This window comes from Ascidiella aspersa, chromosome 9 (assembly GCF_963924565.1).
Source record: "Ascidiella aspersa chromosome 9, kaAscAspe10.2, whole genome shotgun sequence".
In the NCBI taxonomy this organism is placed as follows: Eukaryota; Metazoa; Chordata; class Ascidiacea; order Phlebobranchia; family Ascidiidae; genus Ascidiella; species Ascidiella aspersa.
Window position 1 is genome coordinate 15,015,229 of NC_139455.1, and position 17,495 is coordinate 15,032,723.

Below are 17,495 nucleotides of genomic sequence, written 5' to 3' on the forward strand. Positions count from 1 at the left end.
ACGCAGTGCATTTTTGCGATTGCAAACACTTCGACTAAAGTTGTAATCTAAAAGAGTTTTATTGCAGTCGACCAAACACTACTAACGATTTTATTTATTTTAAGTTGTCATTGTTTTATCTTTTTGATGGCAGTTACTGAAGCTTAGTGAAACCTACATGTGCGCGAAGAAAATAATGTGCAAATGGCTAGTGAGTATACACAATAATAGTTTGGATAATATGTTTTCTGTATTATAAAAACACACTAATAGCATGTAACGTCATAAAAATATTTTATTTGTCGATAGTAGCAATAATAAAGTAAAGTACTACTCTATGAAATCCATTATTCAGGTTTAAACTAACATTTTACTTGTACTTTTTTTCCACTTAGTTTGTTTCGATTGGGTCATTTGCGATTCAAAGTTTGCATGCGGAAGGCCTTAAAAAAGTAAAAATTAACTAACCCCACAAAAAAGAATTTTTTAACAGAATGTTTTAATGTTGAAAACGTGCCGAGAAAATGTTATGCTTATGAATTTTGGTCGAGCTACATTGAACGTTTATGGGCCAGATGTGGCCGACCTTTTGTTTGTAATGCGTCATTTTTTCATTTTAATTCAAATATGCTAACGTTTTTTTAACCTATTTCAGAAATTTTAACTGTTTAAACTTTAAAGTATAGTTATTTGGCATTTATATCCTAATTTTTAATTAATTTATATAAATATATAATGATAGTTTAGAGTTTATACTATCAATAATGATAGCTATTGTAGAGGAAAATTTAACAGCTGTTGTAGAGAAATTTTGCACAAAAAACATGATAAAAATACCTTACTTTATTGTTATTTTATAATTTGCATGGGTTATTTTAATAGGTAATTGTTCAATAATATAATATGATAACTTTTGGAGGTTTTAAATAAAACTAAATTTACAACTTTTAGTATTTCTTATTTTTACGAGCAGGCATGTTTTTTCTTGTGTCATGTTTGTGGTAAAGTACCCTATTTGTCACCGTGCAAAGTCACACTTTTTCCGCATGCGCCATAGGTTTGCCACCCCTAGTTGATCTGTTAGTCTGCATTTCGTTCGTCGCCTATACGTACAATTACGTTCCAACAAACTAATAATTGTCTTCTGAGGCTTCGAGGGCCCCAAAGACAAACGTAACTTTCAACTTGTAATTTGAACGCAACTTTTTTCCCAAGGTGTTGCATTTCAAAATAACTTACAAACTCAATGACCCTATACCCCATACTGGGTGCACAATACCGTTAAAAAATTAACAGACAGGTAAAGCAGTTACCTAAATAAATAGAATTGTTTTCAAAAATCTACATCTTTTTTAATTGCGACAAATACTCCGTAAATATATTTTAGCAGAGAATAACATCAATTTTTGGCTAGCTATCTCATCGAAATGTACACCAACGTCGTTCTCTATCGATCCTGTGGCTTTAAACATAGAATGTGTTATATTTTCGGGATAATCGTAAAAAAATGTAGTCTTATTCTATTCTAGTTCCCGGAGACCTTTTGATCCTCTTTTCGCTGAGCTTGTGCAATTTAATGCAGGGAATTATTATTAACGGACTGCTTGTTTCTGTTGAAACGACACTGGAAAAAAGGTCAGTCGGCTTCTTATATGAGTAAAATGTATCTTTCTTTACCAATTGAGAATCAATTTCGTTTTAATAGAAAAAAGAACGCCACGCCTCACCAAAGTAAAACTATCCTTTAAAATTTCAGTAAATAAATGAGGTTCTGGCATTTAAAAAAAGTAGCAAGTCAAGTATCAGTCCAAGTCATTAGTTAAAGCAAGTTAATTTCAAATAATAAAGTTCTAAAAAATGGGTCCCATTCTGACCAATAGTAGGCTACGCACAGCAAACACAAACAACCAAAACAAATAGCTAGTTAACATTTATTATATTTATTAATTGGTTATAGTACAATGCAGTTTTACTAAAAAATATTTAATTAAAGCACTTTACAATAAGTCAAGTCATTTGTATAATTTACTTAAGTCTAAGTCTAACCATTTCTCCAACTGAGTTAAATTAAATTGGAAATTAAATCCAGTCATTGTGCCAAATAGATTAAGTCAAGTCAAATTACTTTCTTGACTTAAGTCCACCTGAATCAAGTCATTGACTTAAGCAGTTACCACACTGTTATTTTTTAATAACTGTTTTTTCTTTAGTTTATAAATATTTCTCGACTAAGTGGACTCATGTATTCACCTCCAATTTATTGCTCCAAGTCATTTTGATTATAGTGAGCTAGTTTCCTACTTGCACTTTTATTTCATTGAACTTTGCAGATTCGACCTTAAAGGTACGGAGGTGGCCTGGCTCGTTAGCTGCTTTCATCTCATACAGTGCCTAGTTCAACCAACCGTCGCCTACCTAGGGGGCAAGGGTCGACCTACCCGGTGGATTGGGTTTGGTGTGATGGGCATGGGGGTGTTCACTTTCATGCTTAGCCTTCCCCATTTTACCACCCCACAGTATAAACCAAACTCAAACGTGTCCGTACTTTGCGACGTCAACGGAGCAACAGACACAGGCCGTTGTGAAGAAGACAGCGGGCTTCGACTTTATTTGTGAGTCGCTTTTGATGTTTACCTAAACTCTTTAAGTCAGTGGTGAAAACAGAATTATTTTCTTTGCGAAGCGCATGAAATTTTTTGACATGACATACAAAAACATGCAACTGAACACCTCCGTAAGATAATTCACCGTAAAAGATATTCGAAGCATTTTTAAATGAGCGTTACTAAATTAAAAGAACACGAGGTTGCCCACGTTACATTTGTTTATTGCTAAATTAGGCGCCCTATTTCTAAAACGTCGTCCAAAGGCGATCGAAGTAATTATCAATGCTAAGTAATTAAGTAATTAATGTATCGAATGTTTCGAATAGCAAGGTATTGTAAGTTTAAATCCGGATTCTTATGATATAAAGCAGTGGTTCTCAGCCGGGTTGCCGCGGCACCCCGGGGTGCCATTTCGAATGACCAGGGATGCCGCGACATATTTGAGAATATTTAAAAATCTGATTTTACAACTTTTTGTGTAAGATTAGAGTGGAATAAATCCAATTAAAACTTCCTACGTTGTACAGTTGAAGTGTGTTGTTCAAGTTCTGTGTATTGTGACTTTCTATAAGAATTTACCTAAGGAAAATCCTGTAGGGGTGCCGCAATCTATTTATTATAAAGGGTCGCGTAGTGAAGAAGCGTGCGACTACTGGTATAAACACTTGGAATGTAGTCGGCGTTGCAGGATATTTATTTCTGGCATTAAAAACCGAAAAACACCTCCCCGGAAAATCCCGAGATGTTTGGGAAAAGACGAAAAGTCAATAATTTATCACGAAAGCTATGGTGCGTAACGGAATGTTTGACTGGAAATTTCCAAGCACTTTAGGACTTTTTGAAGATAAAACATTGTACGTTGACCATTTAAGTTTAACAAAGTTTGGTGACTTATTATTTTATTTCTCAGCCACAATTTGTACGGCAAAGCTTTTCAAATAAACGATCTAAGCCTAAAACAAATCCATAAACCCATTTACTTACTAAGATAAACGTATGAAAAGCATGAAAAAATTACTATTTATTTTAGAATTTACTTCGTCGGCATTCAAATTTTGAACGGAATTATGAACATACCGCTGATAACGCTGGGTCTTGTCTATTTTAGCAGAAACTGTGGACAAAATGCTCCAACATTTCAAGGTTAGTCGTACACAAAGGTTTAATGTCTGTTACTTATCGTTGTGTAGCTGTGCGTGACAATAGAGCGCCTGTAACGAATATTATGTTTTGTGCGATGCGGGGAAATACGGTTTGGTATATCAGCTATTTTTTTCGTCAACAGATATGATGTACGCAATAAAATAAATATTACATTTTATAGTTGATCGATTAGAAAGCCTCGCGTCGTAGTTTAGGTTTTAATCTGTATATTTGTTACCATAATGTTTTGATATAGTTAATATTATAGACTTGTTTTTAGCATTGTCTGATATTTTTTAAATGTTCTACACTTGTTTTCAGGCATTTTTTTGGCGTTTGCTACCGTTGGCGGCGCGCTAGGCTACTTTATCGGCGGAACCAGCTTAAGAATTTTTACCGAGCTCAACAACAGGTAAGCGAGGATGAATTTTCATACTGTCAATGAAACAATCGGTTTTCTTCAAGAAAAGGGATAAACAAGGCTCAAAGGTTTATCCTGGTTACTTGAGCTTATCGGTTTAACCCCCACGTTCTAACCAGCGTTTATGTTTTCTGACATAAAATTCGCCTTTTGTATAAACACGTTATCGCTTCAGCTTAGTAAACCTTAAAACAAGAAATAGCTAAAGGAAATATTTAATTTTAATACTATTAGTATCCGAAGTGATTGTCATAAAATAATGCGTTCTTCCGTTCTGATATTTGTTAATACAATGTACGAAAGATGTAGTAGACGACTAAATCGAAAATGTTTCGCTGTCCAGGTTTCTATGATTATATGCATTATTGAACTTATCTGAATTGATTTCTGCAGATCTGAAATTGACGAGTATAGTCCGCTCTGGGTGGGTGCTTGGTGGCTAGGTTTGATGATTGTTGGCGCTGTAACATTTCTCTTCGCCATCCCCGTTTTATTTTTACCTTCAACAGAAGAGCCTGATCAACAGCAGAGGTTTATATTTTAAACCAGCTAATAGTGAAAAAAAAAATAGCCGTATACATGCCTCAGTTGGCTAACGTGAATAATAATTCATCCAACTACTCATTAAATTTGTTTCAACAGTAACGTTTGGTAATCTAGCTAAAGCCTTCGTATACACTAGCATAAATAATGAGTCGCATAAGTAATAATTTTGGACAAATTATTGTTGTGTCGTGATTTTTTAATTGTTGTGCCGTAAAGTAAGTAAAAGGGGTCCATGGCGTAAAAGGTTTTTGTACAACTGAGCCAGAAAAAATGGTATACTCTGCAGATATAAATGGCTGGAAATTATACATCGTATAAAAGTGGGAAAATCTCATCGTGGGGTCGTTTCGTATGTCTATCGCGAAATGCCAATGATCTTTTTTTACGATTTGCAGCAGTGAAACCCTCATGTCATCCATGCGAAAAATTTTGCGAAATTATCCTTTCTTACTTCTGGCCCTGGTTCTCTCGCTCGACTACGGGACGCTGTCCGGAATTACTGCCTTTCTATCCAAGTATCTACAGACGGCCTTCAACTATTCTGCTCCTGAAGCGAATCTAAGAATAGGTTTGAATTAAGTATTTTGTTGAGGTTTTGCCGAGTGTGGTACGACTATTTTTTTTTTTAAACGGATACATATATTCTTTATAGTAGTGTTTTAGGGTTTTAGGGCAATTGCAAATTGTCAGCGAAGCGCTCCGCGCGATTGAACCATTGACCACAGCTTTTTATTTCCGCTTGGGTTTGTTAAAGAACTGCAGGATTTTCTGAAAATAATTGTTTTATTTCGGCACATTATGACATAAAAAGAAATACTTCTATACCGCGTTTGGCCCATGAAGAAAATACGTAAATCGTAATTGTGGCCCACAGGTTAATATGTATCAGGGATTCTCAACCTTTTTTTTTAGCTGCGTACCCTTCGATTTATCTGTATGAACGACGTACCCAAAACAATAATCTAATAAAAATACAAAACCCACTTGTTTTTACTTTGGAAGCAATAAGTTTGGTATATCAGCAATAAAAGTACAAACTTTAGCGAGGAAAATTGTTTGGACTATTAGCGCCGAAATGTTGCAGAAAATCCGGGCTTAAAATATCAGAACAACAGTAGATAAACTGAAATTCACTACAGTTAATGTAGTTCCGGGCAGTAACGTCGAAAAGCAAAGTAAAAGCTCGTTTGTAACGAAATAGACAGCATTGGCTCCCAATGTTAGGAAAATAGTGTCAAAACAAAATGTTGTTTATGGCGAAACAATTTGATAGTTTGCTGCTCACATATGCATTCCAAAAAAAGTAATGTATTGATGTCTATAGCAGCAAAAAGGCATGGGGAGCGCGGTGGTGGTTCAACTTAAATGCTGCTCTTATGGTAACTTAACCTTTTTCTTCCTGTCACATTTTTGAACTGTTACCGAAAATCGTTACAGTAATAGGAAAATGAAATTTCTCGCGTATTCCAGTTTGAGAACCCCTGATCTATACATGATATAATTTGACCTCAGAGCAATTTTAGTTTAAGCGCCGGCTTTAACGAAGCCCAAATTGACCCTTTTTCATTTCAGGTTCAATTGCCATTACAGGCGGTTTGTTGGGCCAAGTCGGTGGTGGTGTTTTGGCCAAGAAATATTTCACCACACCAATCTCAATCATAAAGTTTGTTGCTGTCATGAGTGCGATGGTTGTTTTCTGTGCGCCGATGTTTCTCCTTTACTGTGACCAGCAAAGTAAGTCCACACCAGTAAAAAGTAGAAAAACACAAGACAAAATTTTAATTGAAAACAAAGGGAATAGAAATATTTTGAAAATACACGACTTTTTTATCAAAATTTTGTTTCTTAAATTTGTTTTAATCCTAAATTTTGTCAAGGTACTTTTATTGTAAAGATTTAATGAACACAACTGATGAAACGTTCACCTATCGTTGCCATTGTAATTACGAAACTTTCCTTCCGGTCTGTGGAGAAAATGGCGTTTTGTATTTTTCGCCATGCTTTGCCGGATGCACGTCTCAGAACACAACAGTAAGTACCCAGACACAAAAGAAATGCGAACTGGCGCGCGCAAATGCGTAGGGACCACAGATCAGTCTTAAGGGCCACGAGCATATCCTATTTTATTATTAGGCGATAGGCATTTGGCGAAAGTGTTGATATTCCATGGAATGAGCCATAACTAGGGTTGGGCTTGACAAAAGTAACGACATTTTATTGTTTAAGTAGCAAGTAATTTTGGCGCTCTTTAAATTTGATACGTAGAAAGTAACGCAAAAAAATATATATATCACATACCGCAACGTACATTATTTGGTTTAGGATGCTGGGTGCGTTTCGGTTTGGGTGGGTCAAGCATTATTATTGATAACATAATAATACTTCCCCCATCCAAACCAAACGCCAGGCCCTTAACCAAAATAATGTGCGTTGCGGTATGCGTTATTTGTAGACCTTTTTTCTTGCGTGGGGCTATATACTTTCTACGTACCAAATTGATGGAGCGTCGTAGTTTTTTAGCAAATTAGGCTACTTAAGCAAGTACTTAACTTAGTAATGAAAGCAAATCTGGTAGGTAACTAATATCAAGGTTTGAAACCACAAATGAAGTCGATACTAAGGTTTGAAACAACGAACTAACTTTTAAAACGCTTACCATTGGACGAATAGTAAGTATATTTTTAAATAACTATTGCATTAAACACAAACTGTGATCACATAATAAACTCAATGAACATCTAAGTTAAGATAATAACAGACCAGCCGCACGTGAGCATCAAAATTACAACTTAACCTAAAATAAACATTAGTGTTTGACTTTTAAAATGTTTATTCCGGTAGGCGGTAGCCTATATGAAATATTACTTGGATCAGCCATTTTTCTTTGTAACGACTTTAACTGTTATAAAATGCGTTTAGTCTAGTAAAAAAGTTTTTGTGTACAACTTTTTTGTGCGTATCTAATCGAACGAATCCAATTTTAATTGCAAAAGGTAAATTAATCACTTGAAAAAAGGTTTATTAAACTTAATAAAATAATACACCTAATTATTAAGAAAATAGTAATTGTTATCAATCAAAATGTAACTAACATTTCGAATAATAAATAGACTTTTTAAGGTTAAAAGTTTTGCGGTAAACATTGATCCTATAATTCACGCAAAACATTAATATGCATAGGGACAGCCGAACAGGATATAGCTGATATTTGCTCCGAACACAATTAAAAGAGCCTGCTAAAAAGTTTACCTAAAAGAGTATCGCAGGCCACTGGTCGAGTAGCGCTGCTTTTTAGCACTAATATTCACGCCATAGCTACAATAATGTCACAATTTACATCTGCCTACAAACACTCATTATTAACATACCTGATAAGCATAACAATACTTAATCTCATGTTTTATGTGAAACATTGCCTTTTAATCACAGCTCCAAATCTACAGCATTCGCTTACCTATATGCAAATTCCCCTAGAACCAGGTTAAGAACTATACTGGCCTAAAAGAGGTTGTGCGCGTTGCGGCAAAATATGACTGAACCTACACAGAAATTTCACAGCTTGTGTCACGAATTAAAACGGTTTAAACTCCGTTCTAACCTGCTTGAAAGTCCAATAAAAACGTATTTTGTATTTATCTTTCGTTGACAATTGCTGATCTCCAGTTTTTGGAGGCCTTAGTTAGTTTTATCTATAATTGAGTTTCGCAAACGTCTTAGCCAATAACTAAACTTGGTAAGCACGAGAATAAGAAAAACTTTTTTTAGACATTTTCAAATTGTTCCTGCATCGTCGACTCTGTTAGACAACAAGCGAAATTGGGAATTTGCTCACCGAAACAATGCATTAAGGGTGACGTGTTTGTCGTACTTATTCTTGTGGCCCTTTTCCTGCACATGTCCGTTTTCGTGCCGACCTTCACAGCATGCACCAAGCTGGTGCCCAAAGAAGACCAATACTTTGCCTTTGGTATCCTGGTTAGTAGATTTCGTCAGTTTTTCTTATCAACACATTTTTTCGTCAACGCCGAACAGCGAGCTTAAGATACAATCTTAAGGTTAAGTTACATCCTTGGCACAAACGGCAGAAAGCACCTTTACTACAGTATTTATTTGACCCACGACAAACAAATAAACCCATGACAAACAAATTTAGTATTTGTCAAACTGAAAAAAATGGGTAAAAATATGAAACAACCCTTTAAAATTTTCAGAGAAATAATAGGCCTGTGTAAATTGTTATTTAAGATGCTTCAGGAATTGCTGGCCTAGCTTATTTCATGTTTTTATATTGATTTTTTAGGTTGATTTTTTAATCGTTGTATCGATGTTTTACATAGAATAGCCTACAATCAACATAGCATAGGTAAAAAGTTGGTTTCCAAGATTTTCGTATTAATTCAGTAACAGATAAGTTTAGAAGTTGTTTTGTTTGCAGTGGACGCTGATCCGGCTTCTCGGAATGTTTCCCTTTCCGTTAATATACGGTTTTATTTTCCAACTTGCTTGTCGTATATGGAGTCAGCAATGCGGTGCAGAGACAACTTGCAGATTTTACGACATCCACAGACTGAGATTGCCACTTCTATTACTGTTGGCTACCCAAAAGGTCAATTACAATATGATTTTAACTGCTTATTTAAGTGTATGGATTCTGCTCAAACTGAAAAATACTAAAAAAAGTCCGATATGTCGTATTTTAAATTTAGATGCCCGATATATTGGACAAAAGTCTCGCCGGTGCGATACAAAATGGCGTCAAAACTTTTAAGCAAAATTGGCTTTAAGAAAAATTGATAACTCATAACGTGCAAACGTAATAATTTCCAGATTTTCAAGCAAAAATGTGCTTTAGCGCTTGAAAATCTAGTTACCTTTATAGTTAATGTGCATCGCAAGCCAAGGTTGAATGCCTAATTTTATTTGGTATCGGACAGCGATACCTCGGTTGTATCGGAAAATTACCGATACTACCACTTGGCATCACATACCGATTCGATGATATCGGACATCGCCAGTCAGCACCACGTAAAAATGTATGGTACCACATGGACGGTTAGTTTATCGTTTCAAAAACAACAGTGATGACCTCTCTAATGCGCATGTTAGTCAAAATTACGCTGTTATGAACAATCTGTAATCAACAAAATTCTACCTGATACTTCAAAATATATAGTTAATTTATTTTTGGATGAATACTATTGCGATTAATTATATCCTATTTAAGAAATTTCTTTAAATTGCATTTTCAGGTAATCAATGTTTTCCTGCTAAGTTTGACTCGAATGGTTTTGGGTACAAAACGGAAAGTCAAACGATCTACAACTGGCTCAACTACATCAAACGTTTCAAGTTTGACTGCCTAACATCGTTTTATAGTCATAGCGAATTCCAAAGTTATACTTTGCATTTTCTGTCGATATACTACTCTTCAGGGTACTATCGAAACAAACCATTTTTTATAAATTTGAAACGAGGGTGTCTCAAATATTAATAGGTCTATTTGTCGTTACTGTTAAAAAATAGTTTTCGTTCTGTCTTTTTTTTATAAAATGTAGGCACACAATCGGATGGCACCATACATAACACAAAGTTTATTATAAAGATATGCTACATAATAAACAGGTAACAGTGCAAAAATGTTACACCAGGGCAACGCGTGATGCAATATACAAGAATAGTCGGAGAGATGTGCGCGGAAAGAACTTATGGGGATGAACATTTTGAAAAAGTTTATACAAAATATATTTATCATAAAATATAAAATCATGGCGTGAGGAATCGTTCCGATTCTCATATAATAAATTATTGCACTGCTTCGAAATTGTAAGAAGCTGCATAGTAAGATTTAGGTATGATTGTGTATTTCATATGTTTCAATGTACGTTTTTTTACCGACGTAATAAAATAAAATTTGATATTATAAACACCCAACGTATTGTGAAATGTATTATGCACCGTTTATATCTATAATCTATATTCTACTTGTACAGTGGCCCTCATTTCGAGGTACCCAAGCGCTTTTCTTAGATTTAATCAAACGTGTCAAACGTCTTGTTTTATTTACGCACTTTTTTCCCTACAAGTGAATCACACTCGTAAATCCGAATATTAAAAGTTAATGGCAGTTTCCATTAATAAGAAGGACATTTATTCGTTCTTTTTATCCGCCTTTTTATTTCTTTCAGCAAGTTCTTTTCTTTTTACAATGATTAGATCTCCGGCAGCACTTCTCATCCAATGAACCTAAAAATCATTGAACAAAAGTCTACGCATTTCTGTGTTACTATAAGCATCGATTTGCCTAGCGATAGAAACAAAGTAACCCAGATGCGGTCAATTCACTAAACAACAGACTTAACCGATCGCTAAATCTGGTTAAAATCCTGGTCAGAATTTTGTTTTGTCGACGACGAAAATACAACATTGTGAAACAGTTCTATTTGCCGATAATAAATGGTTTTCGCAACATTGTGAAGCTTACAATCGTAGAATATTCTAGCTTTGAGCAAATTTTAGAATATTTCTTTTTTGTTGTTGTGATAAAAGTTTTTTTCTGTCAAACAAGTTCCAAAACCTTAAAAGCGTCTTTAAAACCGTAGAATATTTCAAATTGGAGTAAATTTTAGAATATTATAATCCTTTTATTGTGGTGATAAGTTGTTTACTTTGTTTAACATTGTGTAAGCGTCTTTACCACAAAGAAAGTGTTTCAATTTTTACAATTCTTATGGGCATTTTATTTTAACTGATTAATTAAACGTGACATTTATAAGAGGGGCATTAAATCAGATATCAATTCCCGCTAGAATAAACAATATTCCCAACCATTTCTTACCAAAATTGCAAGAAGGTTAAGTAGCAGTGGAGTCGAGTACACAACAGATATGAACATTCCGTTGGAATCAAAGTATTGCTGTTTTGCAATGAGTTTCCAATTCATGGCGCATAATCGATTTAAGCTTTCAGCCCAATAAATTGCGATGCCTAAAACATAAAAACAAAAATCCTGATAGTTGTATGGTTAAACACAAGTGTAAACAAATATTCTGTTGAACAAAGACGCATATGATTCCAAATGTCACAGAAACAGAACTATTTATTTATAACACACTGCAAGTCTAACGTAGTGTTTTTTTAACCCTGGGTGTATGGGGTATCTGAGATGAAATTTCTGAGACAATAGTAAACTGTTTGCTAACATTTATTTTATGGACAAGCGAGTTAAAATCTTACTTTGTGCTTTTAGGCTAAAACCACCATACTGTGCGTGCTTATAACCTGCTGCTAGAAACTAAAAAATCAATGTTATTAGAAATGTACGCTATCATGTAGCCAAGTATTACATTTTACCACTATACCCAACGTTCTGTTTTGACACTATTTTTCCTCGACAGTCATTATTGTCTGTTTCGTAACAAATGTGCTGTTACGTTGCATTGTGACGATCCTGGTCGCAACTACAGGAACTGTACTGAAACTCAGTTTATCTTTTGCCGAACTGATGATGTAAGCCAGAGTTCTTTCGGTAAATTCTACAAGTGCTATTGGGCCGAGAAGGTCAAGATATTGGGCCTTTCTTCTCTAATTATCCGAACAAAGCGCCAACCCTTTTGTTACAACCAGGGCTGGGGAGCCACCATAAAATAGCATTAGCTCCGGCTCCAGCTCCGGAGCCATCAAACACACACCCAATGACTCCGGCTCCAGCTCCGGTGCCACCAGTCACTCATTCAATGTCAAGTTTTAAAAATTGCTTTTGGCTAACTAACATTGGAGATGGAACAAAATATAATTTCTTAGCTTATTCACCACAAATTGAAAAATGGCTCCAGCTCCACAAAAATAATAAAAAGGGTTCCGGCTCCACAAAAATAATAAAAATGGCTCCGGCTCCAGAGCAAATGCTTAGATGCGGGCTCCAGCTCCGGCTCCCCAGTCCTGGTTACAACCCTAATTTCGAACTTGTTAATTTACTTACTAACGTTGGACGTGTATCACGTCTCGTCTCGTATATAAATTCATTGTGTAATAATCAATTCTTTCTGACAGCGTGTTTGCCGTTAAGTCCCACAAGATCAACTTTCACTTTTACAAAGTGGAATTATTTGGCGTAACTTTTTGACAAACTCTGCAGTTTGATGTCATTAAACTTTAGAGCAATTTCGGAAAATTTAAAACAATCTACTAAACCCAGGAAGGTCAAGTCACTAAAATTGTCAAAGCTCGATTTCAGTTCAACCAAAATATTGGAAAAGATTTGTTTTCGTTTATTTTTAATCGATGCGCGGTTTGCAATATCGATGTCGGTAAATCCCAGTCGTTTTACTTAGCCAACTGTGTCGCACATTTGCTCAAAACAGCAAGAAATGTCCATTACTTTGTTTTAAAGCACTCTGAACAAAGTATCAGTCACATTAAAAATGCCCTCATAAGCCATAATAAAAAAGACGGTCAACGGTTTTGAAAGCCATCACTGTCGCCAATAATACGAAAAACTTTATCTGGAATTTGAACTTCATCTCGTGGATGTAGGCGATGCCCTTGGCAGACGCCGGTTTACAACATCATCCAATAAGCGATTGTGTTTTACAAATTTACTAAAAAATGCACTTAACCCTTACAGTGAAAAAAAACTGTTTTGCATTCGGGCATACATTGTGCTAAATTTTCATACTTTATACTTTGACCTGATGAAGCACGGTTGTGCGAAAGCTTGTCGAGAAACAAATACAATTTGTCTTTATACAGTGCCACCTGATTCCTCTATTGTGCTAAATGTAAGAGTATCAGGTTCAGTTTATGTGCATAAGCCGACGCTACCGGCTTGTCCACGCAATTAAACTTTTGTAATGTTCCTAAAATATATTGAGCTATTGCAGAGTCTATCGTCACTCACATCATCAAACCCCACAAAAGCTTCCTTTACTTCATATGAGGTCCCACTGACATAGTAAAAAATGTCGGAGATATGTGCTTTTTGTGTGACATCTGTCGTCTCGTCGACTTCTACAGCAACAAACGAGACGTCTTTGATATCCTTTCTAATATCAATTCGTATAACTTCTGCAACTGCTTTATTCAGGTCATTCTGTATTCTATTAACGTTAGATAAACCAGAAAATACAGTAGATGTATCAAAATGTTAAGAAAGTCTTTCATGATTTTCAGCAAAAACATCCGTTCAACATAATTGCCAAGATTAGAAGAGTTTGTGCTTTTATTGTCACCACGAAAGGCTAACTCCTGCTTAGCTAGGAAACACGTTCCATTAATACGAACCTTCAAAATTTCTCGTTTTTTAATTGAGAAGTGTGAACGCTGATGCTTAGTTTCTGCTGTTTATTTAATCCAAAATCAATTCTTGAGGTTCCAAAAGTCTTTGAAGCAATTTTATTTTGAATGAAGGTTTTTGATTTTTCATGTCATGCAAAGGCTTGTCTACAAATTTTTCAATTTTCTCCCTTCTTTAGACTGGACATTATAACTGGATATTAAAAACATGAGACATAAAAACCGGAAAAAGGCATTTTTTTAAGCACAGCACTCCTTTTTTGAGTATCTATCTCTTCAAAAGTTGCGAGTTATTATGTGGCCCAAAAAAAAGAAATTATATCCAAACATTGTTGGGGCGTGTGGCGCAAATGGAATTTTATTCATTTGCAACGTTTTTTTCTGAGTAGTTTGTGCTACAATAAATTTTATGTGCACTCATTTCCCTTTATTACTTTGAACATGAATACTGCCAAAAATCTGTAAGAATATTTAGACTGCAAATTAGGCACAGTGTGAATAAAAAATATAATTAATTTTTGTTTCTGTTAGTGCTGCCCCTGACATGCTTATGGGAACCCTAGTGAGACTTGAGCTCAACACCCCTGGATAACAACATTGACATTAGTCATTGTAGCACTGTTAGTACCTTTGTAAAGTTTGTATGCCATAAGAGTACTTTTTACAGCCATCTATAAATTGGAAGAACTAGCCCTTAATTGTCCCAATTTCCTAATTATAACATTAAATATCCCATCCAAAACTTGTCATAGCAACAAATAACAATAAGGATTAACTAAGATCTTTCTGCGAAATAAAGTTGACTAATAACTGGGCAAGAGGAGAAAAGTTTGCTGACTATAAAATATAGACTCTTTATAATTTATTTTTTCCATATAGATAGTTAGTTTAAAAAGTTACAAATTGATACTCACACAAAATTACAAAGTATACAGCTTGAAGATTGACATGCTTCCATGTAAATGCAGAAGCCACTATGCATATCGTGTATATGGTTACCAAAATTAAGACAAGTCTTGTTTCTGACATCCAATCAACCTAGGACAATAACAAAATAAACCAGTCATCTTTTTAGCTTAAAACAGGGATGGCGACCCTTTTCATTGCGTGGGTCACAAACACGACCTTAATCCTTACAAAATGCTCAAGTGGGTTATATATTTTATTTATTTGCTAATTTTATGCGAAGCTTTGTGGTGGGTCACTTTGTGACTGCGGGTCGGTGGTTTACCATCCCTGTCTTAAAGCATGTCTATAACGTCAATGTTGTACATATTAAGCAAAGCATTGTTCTGACAAGCTACGTTTTGCATATCTTGTTCTACACAATTCAGATTGAAAAGCTATAGTTGCACTCTCAGCTTAGGTCTGAGTTGGGTGGAAAATTGCTGTGAAATATGTTCAACCGCATAAAGTCAATCAAATTCGCAGGTCGCACTCAAGTGTTCCAACCTGGTACACAACTATGGTTTAAAAACAAGTAACCATAACCACCCAGGGTTGCCAGATGGAAAGAAATTTATTTTTAAGTCAAACAGTATGAGCAAAAAGACAGACAAAAGCCAAAATAAACAATACTCCATGCTTGACTTGTATGATAACAAATCACGATCTTAATTAAGCACTATTAAGGATCAAAATAAAGTGACGCTGCATCCACATGAGTCACTGACTACATTCAGAACACCCTTAAATGTAAATTTTTATCTTATGCAAGACCTTTAGAGCAATTATTGGTACAAGAATGTAATGTTTTTAAAGTTGTCAAGCTGACATTACACAGTCTAACTCAGTGGTTCTCCTACAATAAAAATGACAACAGATTGAAAAAAACAATGTAAAACTGAATAGAACAAATATGATCAAGAAGCCAAGACAGCAGAAAGTGAAGAAACTTTTGTTGTTATAGTCAACTTTTCTTAAGTTTTTAAAAATAAAAGCAGGCAGCCCAGAGCGAATACTGATTTGTAGTTAGATAAGTTGAAGATGATGCCAAAATTGTGACATATTATATTTACCTTAAATTTTTTTTTTTTGCAAAGTCTATAGCCCCTGTAATTCTTTGGGCGACTTGCCTTACCCTTTAATACAGCAGATCAAAGGTATTAATGCATGGCATTTAGAAAGAAAAACACTAAAATGGCAGTTTATACTGAATGTATAATGTCTCAAAAAGACCAATTAAGATAATTTAAACAGTGTAAAAAGTCGATAAGACAATAATGCTTGTATGTTTAAAAAGTTTGGAATCTTCATAGGGTTAAAAACCATTAGTGCCATGGATAAATTCAGTTTGTTCTGAAATCATTTTAAAATGGTATTTAAATAAAACATTTTGGTTGTTTCAATAAAATAATTCAATGAGACTTACAGCAAACCTAGCTAGGTTTTTTGGTACACCTTTAGAAGAGCATTGGTCTTTAGCTTAGATACTATAGAGTATAAATAATTTAGTGATTAATCTACACAATAAAATAACTTGTGAACCCCAGCGCCAAATTTTGTGATGCTACCCATGTTTAAAAAAACTAGATTTCAGAAATTGAAGTTAGGTGTTGTAATTTCATGTTTACATATAGGCCAATGTCAGTTGCACGATTCCGGGAAACCTCTTGTTGACCCTGGAATGTACCTCGCCTCCCCCAGTGACCCCAGTACTTCTGCAGGTATATTCACCGCAGCCAATCTGGCAAGCCTGATATCCAGTCTGCATTCCCCAGCAGGTGTTAAGTTGTGCTAGATACCTTAACCTCATGCAAAAAAACTCGATTGCACATTTCAAATTTGGCGCTGTACATCCCCAGATCTCTGCCTTAAGTGCCATGATATGCAGTCTGATCTGATATGAGCCATTAGTTTACTGCCTTAAAAAAAATTACACCGAAAGCACATTTATAAATGGGTCTTCTGAATCCCGACTTCAAACTACAAGTTTTGAATTTTGCACAAAAAATTACAAAGTTGAAAATCTTTAAATTTAATATGTAAAATATTTACGTAAATAAAGAAAAGGTTAACAAAAATAACTTTTTTACCTCTGTTATGACACGTAAAAATCCTGAAACGTCATCCATGTTGCCAATATATAAACACAACGCCTTTCAAATGATTCAGACAAAAATTCTGCAGTGTGCAGTGTACAGTTTTATGAACATCGTAATTTAATTTTCACCTCTCACCCGGTGAATCAATAGACCGTAAAAAACATGAAACCTTTTGTAATCAAGTAACGCTGGCTACTTATTAGCATTTCAACAAACAGTTTGACACAAAAATATTGCTTGCTGCACCGCGCCCGTAAAACATTTTCAACAGGATGTTGACTTATTTGTAGTTTGAATAATATTCATATATGTTATATATATTCTTGAAAGAAAAAAAAATCGGTGATTGCATTTTGCCTTTAAAATTAAAGCAACCACCTAGTTAGTGTTAAATAACTCGAATTGCTCAATTAAATATCCAAATTACAACGTATAATATTATCGCAGTTGGTAAATTAAATTATT

General features: G+C 34.9%; 2 protein-coding genes across 5 annotated transcripts; one reads left to right on the forward strand and one right to left on the reverse strand.

Annotated features, from left to right (window-relative positions):
* On the forward strand, positions 1-10,928 carry LOC146133179 (solute carrier organic anion transporter family member 4A1-like). 4 transcript variants are annotated; one of them, XM_083396625.1, is made up of 12 exons: positions 1-190; positions 1,493-1,614; positions 2,310-2,591; positions 3,616-3,728; positions 4,050-4,140; positions 4,543-4,680; positions 5,091-5,263; positions 6,268-6,429; positions 6,590-6,726; positions 8,461-8,670; positions 9,131-9,301; positions 9,945-10,928. In XM_083396625.1, exons 1-12 carry the CDS (start codon positions 158-160, stop codon positions 10,056-10,058), a joined length of 1,746 nt encoding a protein of 581 aa, XP_083252751.1. In that variant the 5' UTR covers positions 1-157; the 3' UTR covers positions 10,059-10,928. The 4 variants fall into 4 exon arrangements, with proteins under 4 accessions (XP_083252751.1, XP_083252753.1, XP_083252752.1 ...); XM_083396627.1 differs by having other exon boundaries at positions 3,694-3,728; XM_083396626.1 differs by having other exon boundaries at positions 1,509-1,614.
* Positions 10,267-17,149, reverse strand: LOC146133180 (transmembrane protein 18-like). The gene is made up of 4 exons (XM_083396629.1): positions 17,022-17,149; positions 14,901-15,024; positions 11,531-11,679; positions 10,267-10,938 (listed from the first exon to the last, which is right to left on the reverse strand). Exons 1-4 carry the CDS (start codon positions 17,058-17,060, stop codon positions 10,843-10,845), a joined length of 408 nt encoding a protein of 135 aa, XP_083252755.1. The 5' UTR covers positions 17,061-17,149; the 3' UTR covers positions 10,267-10,842.
* Between the last annotated feature and the right edge of the window lie 346 nt (positions 17,150-17,495).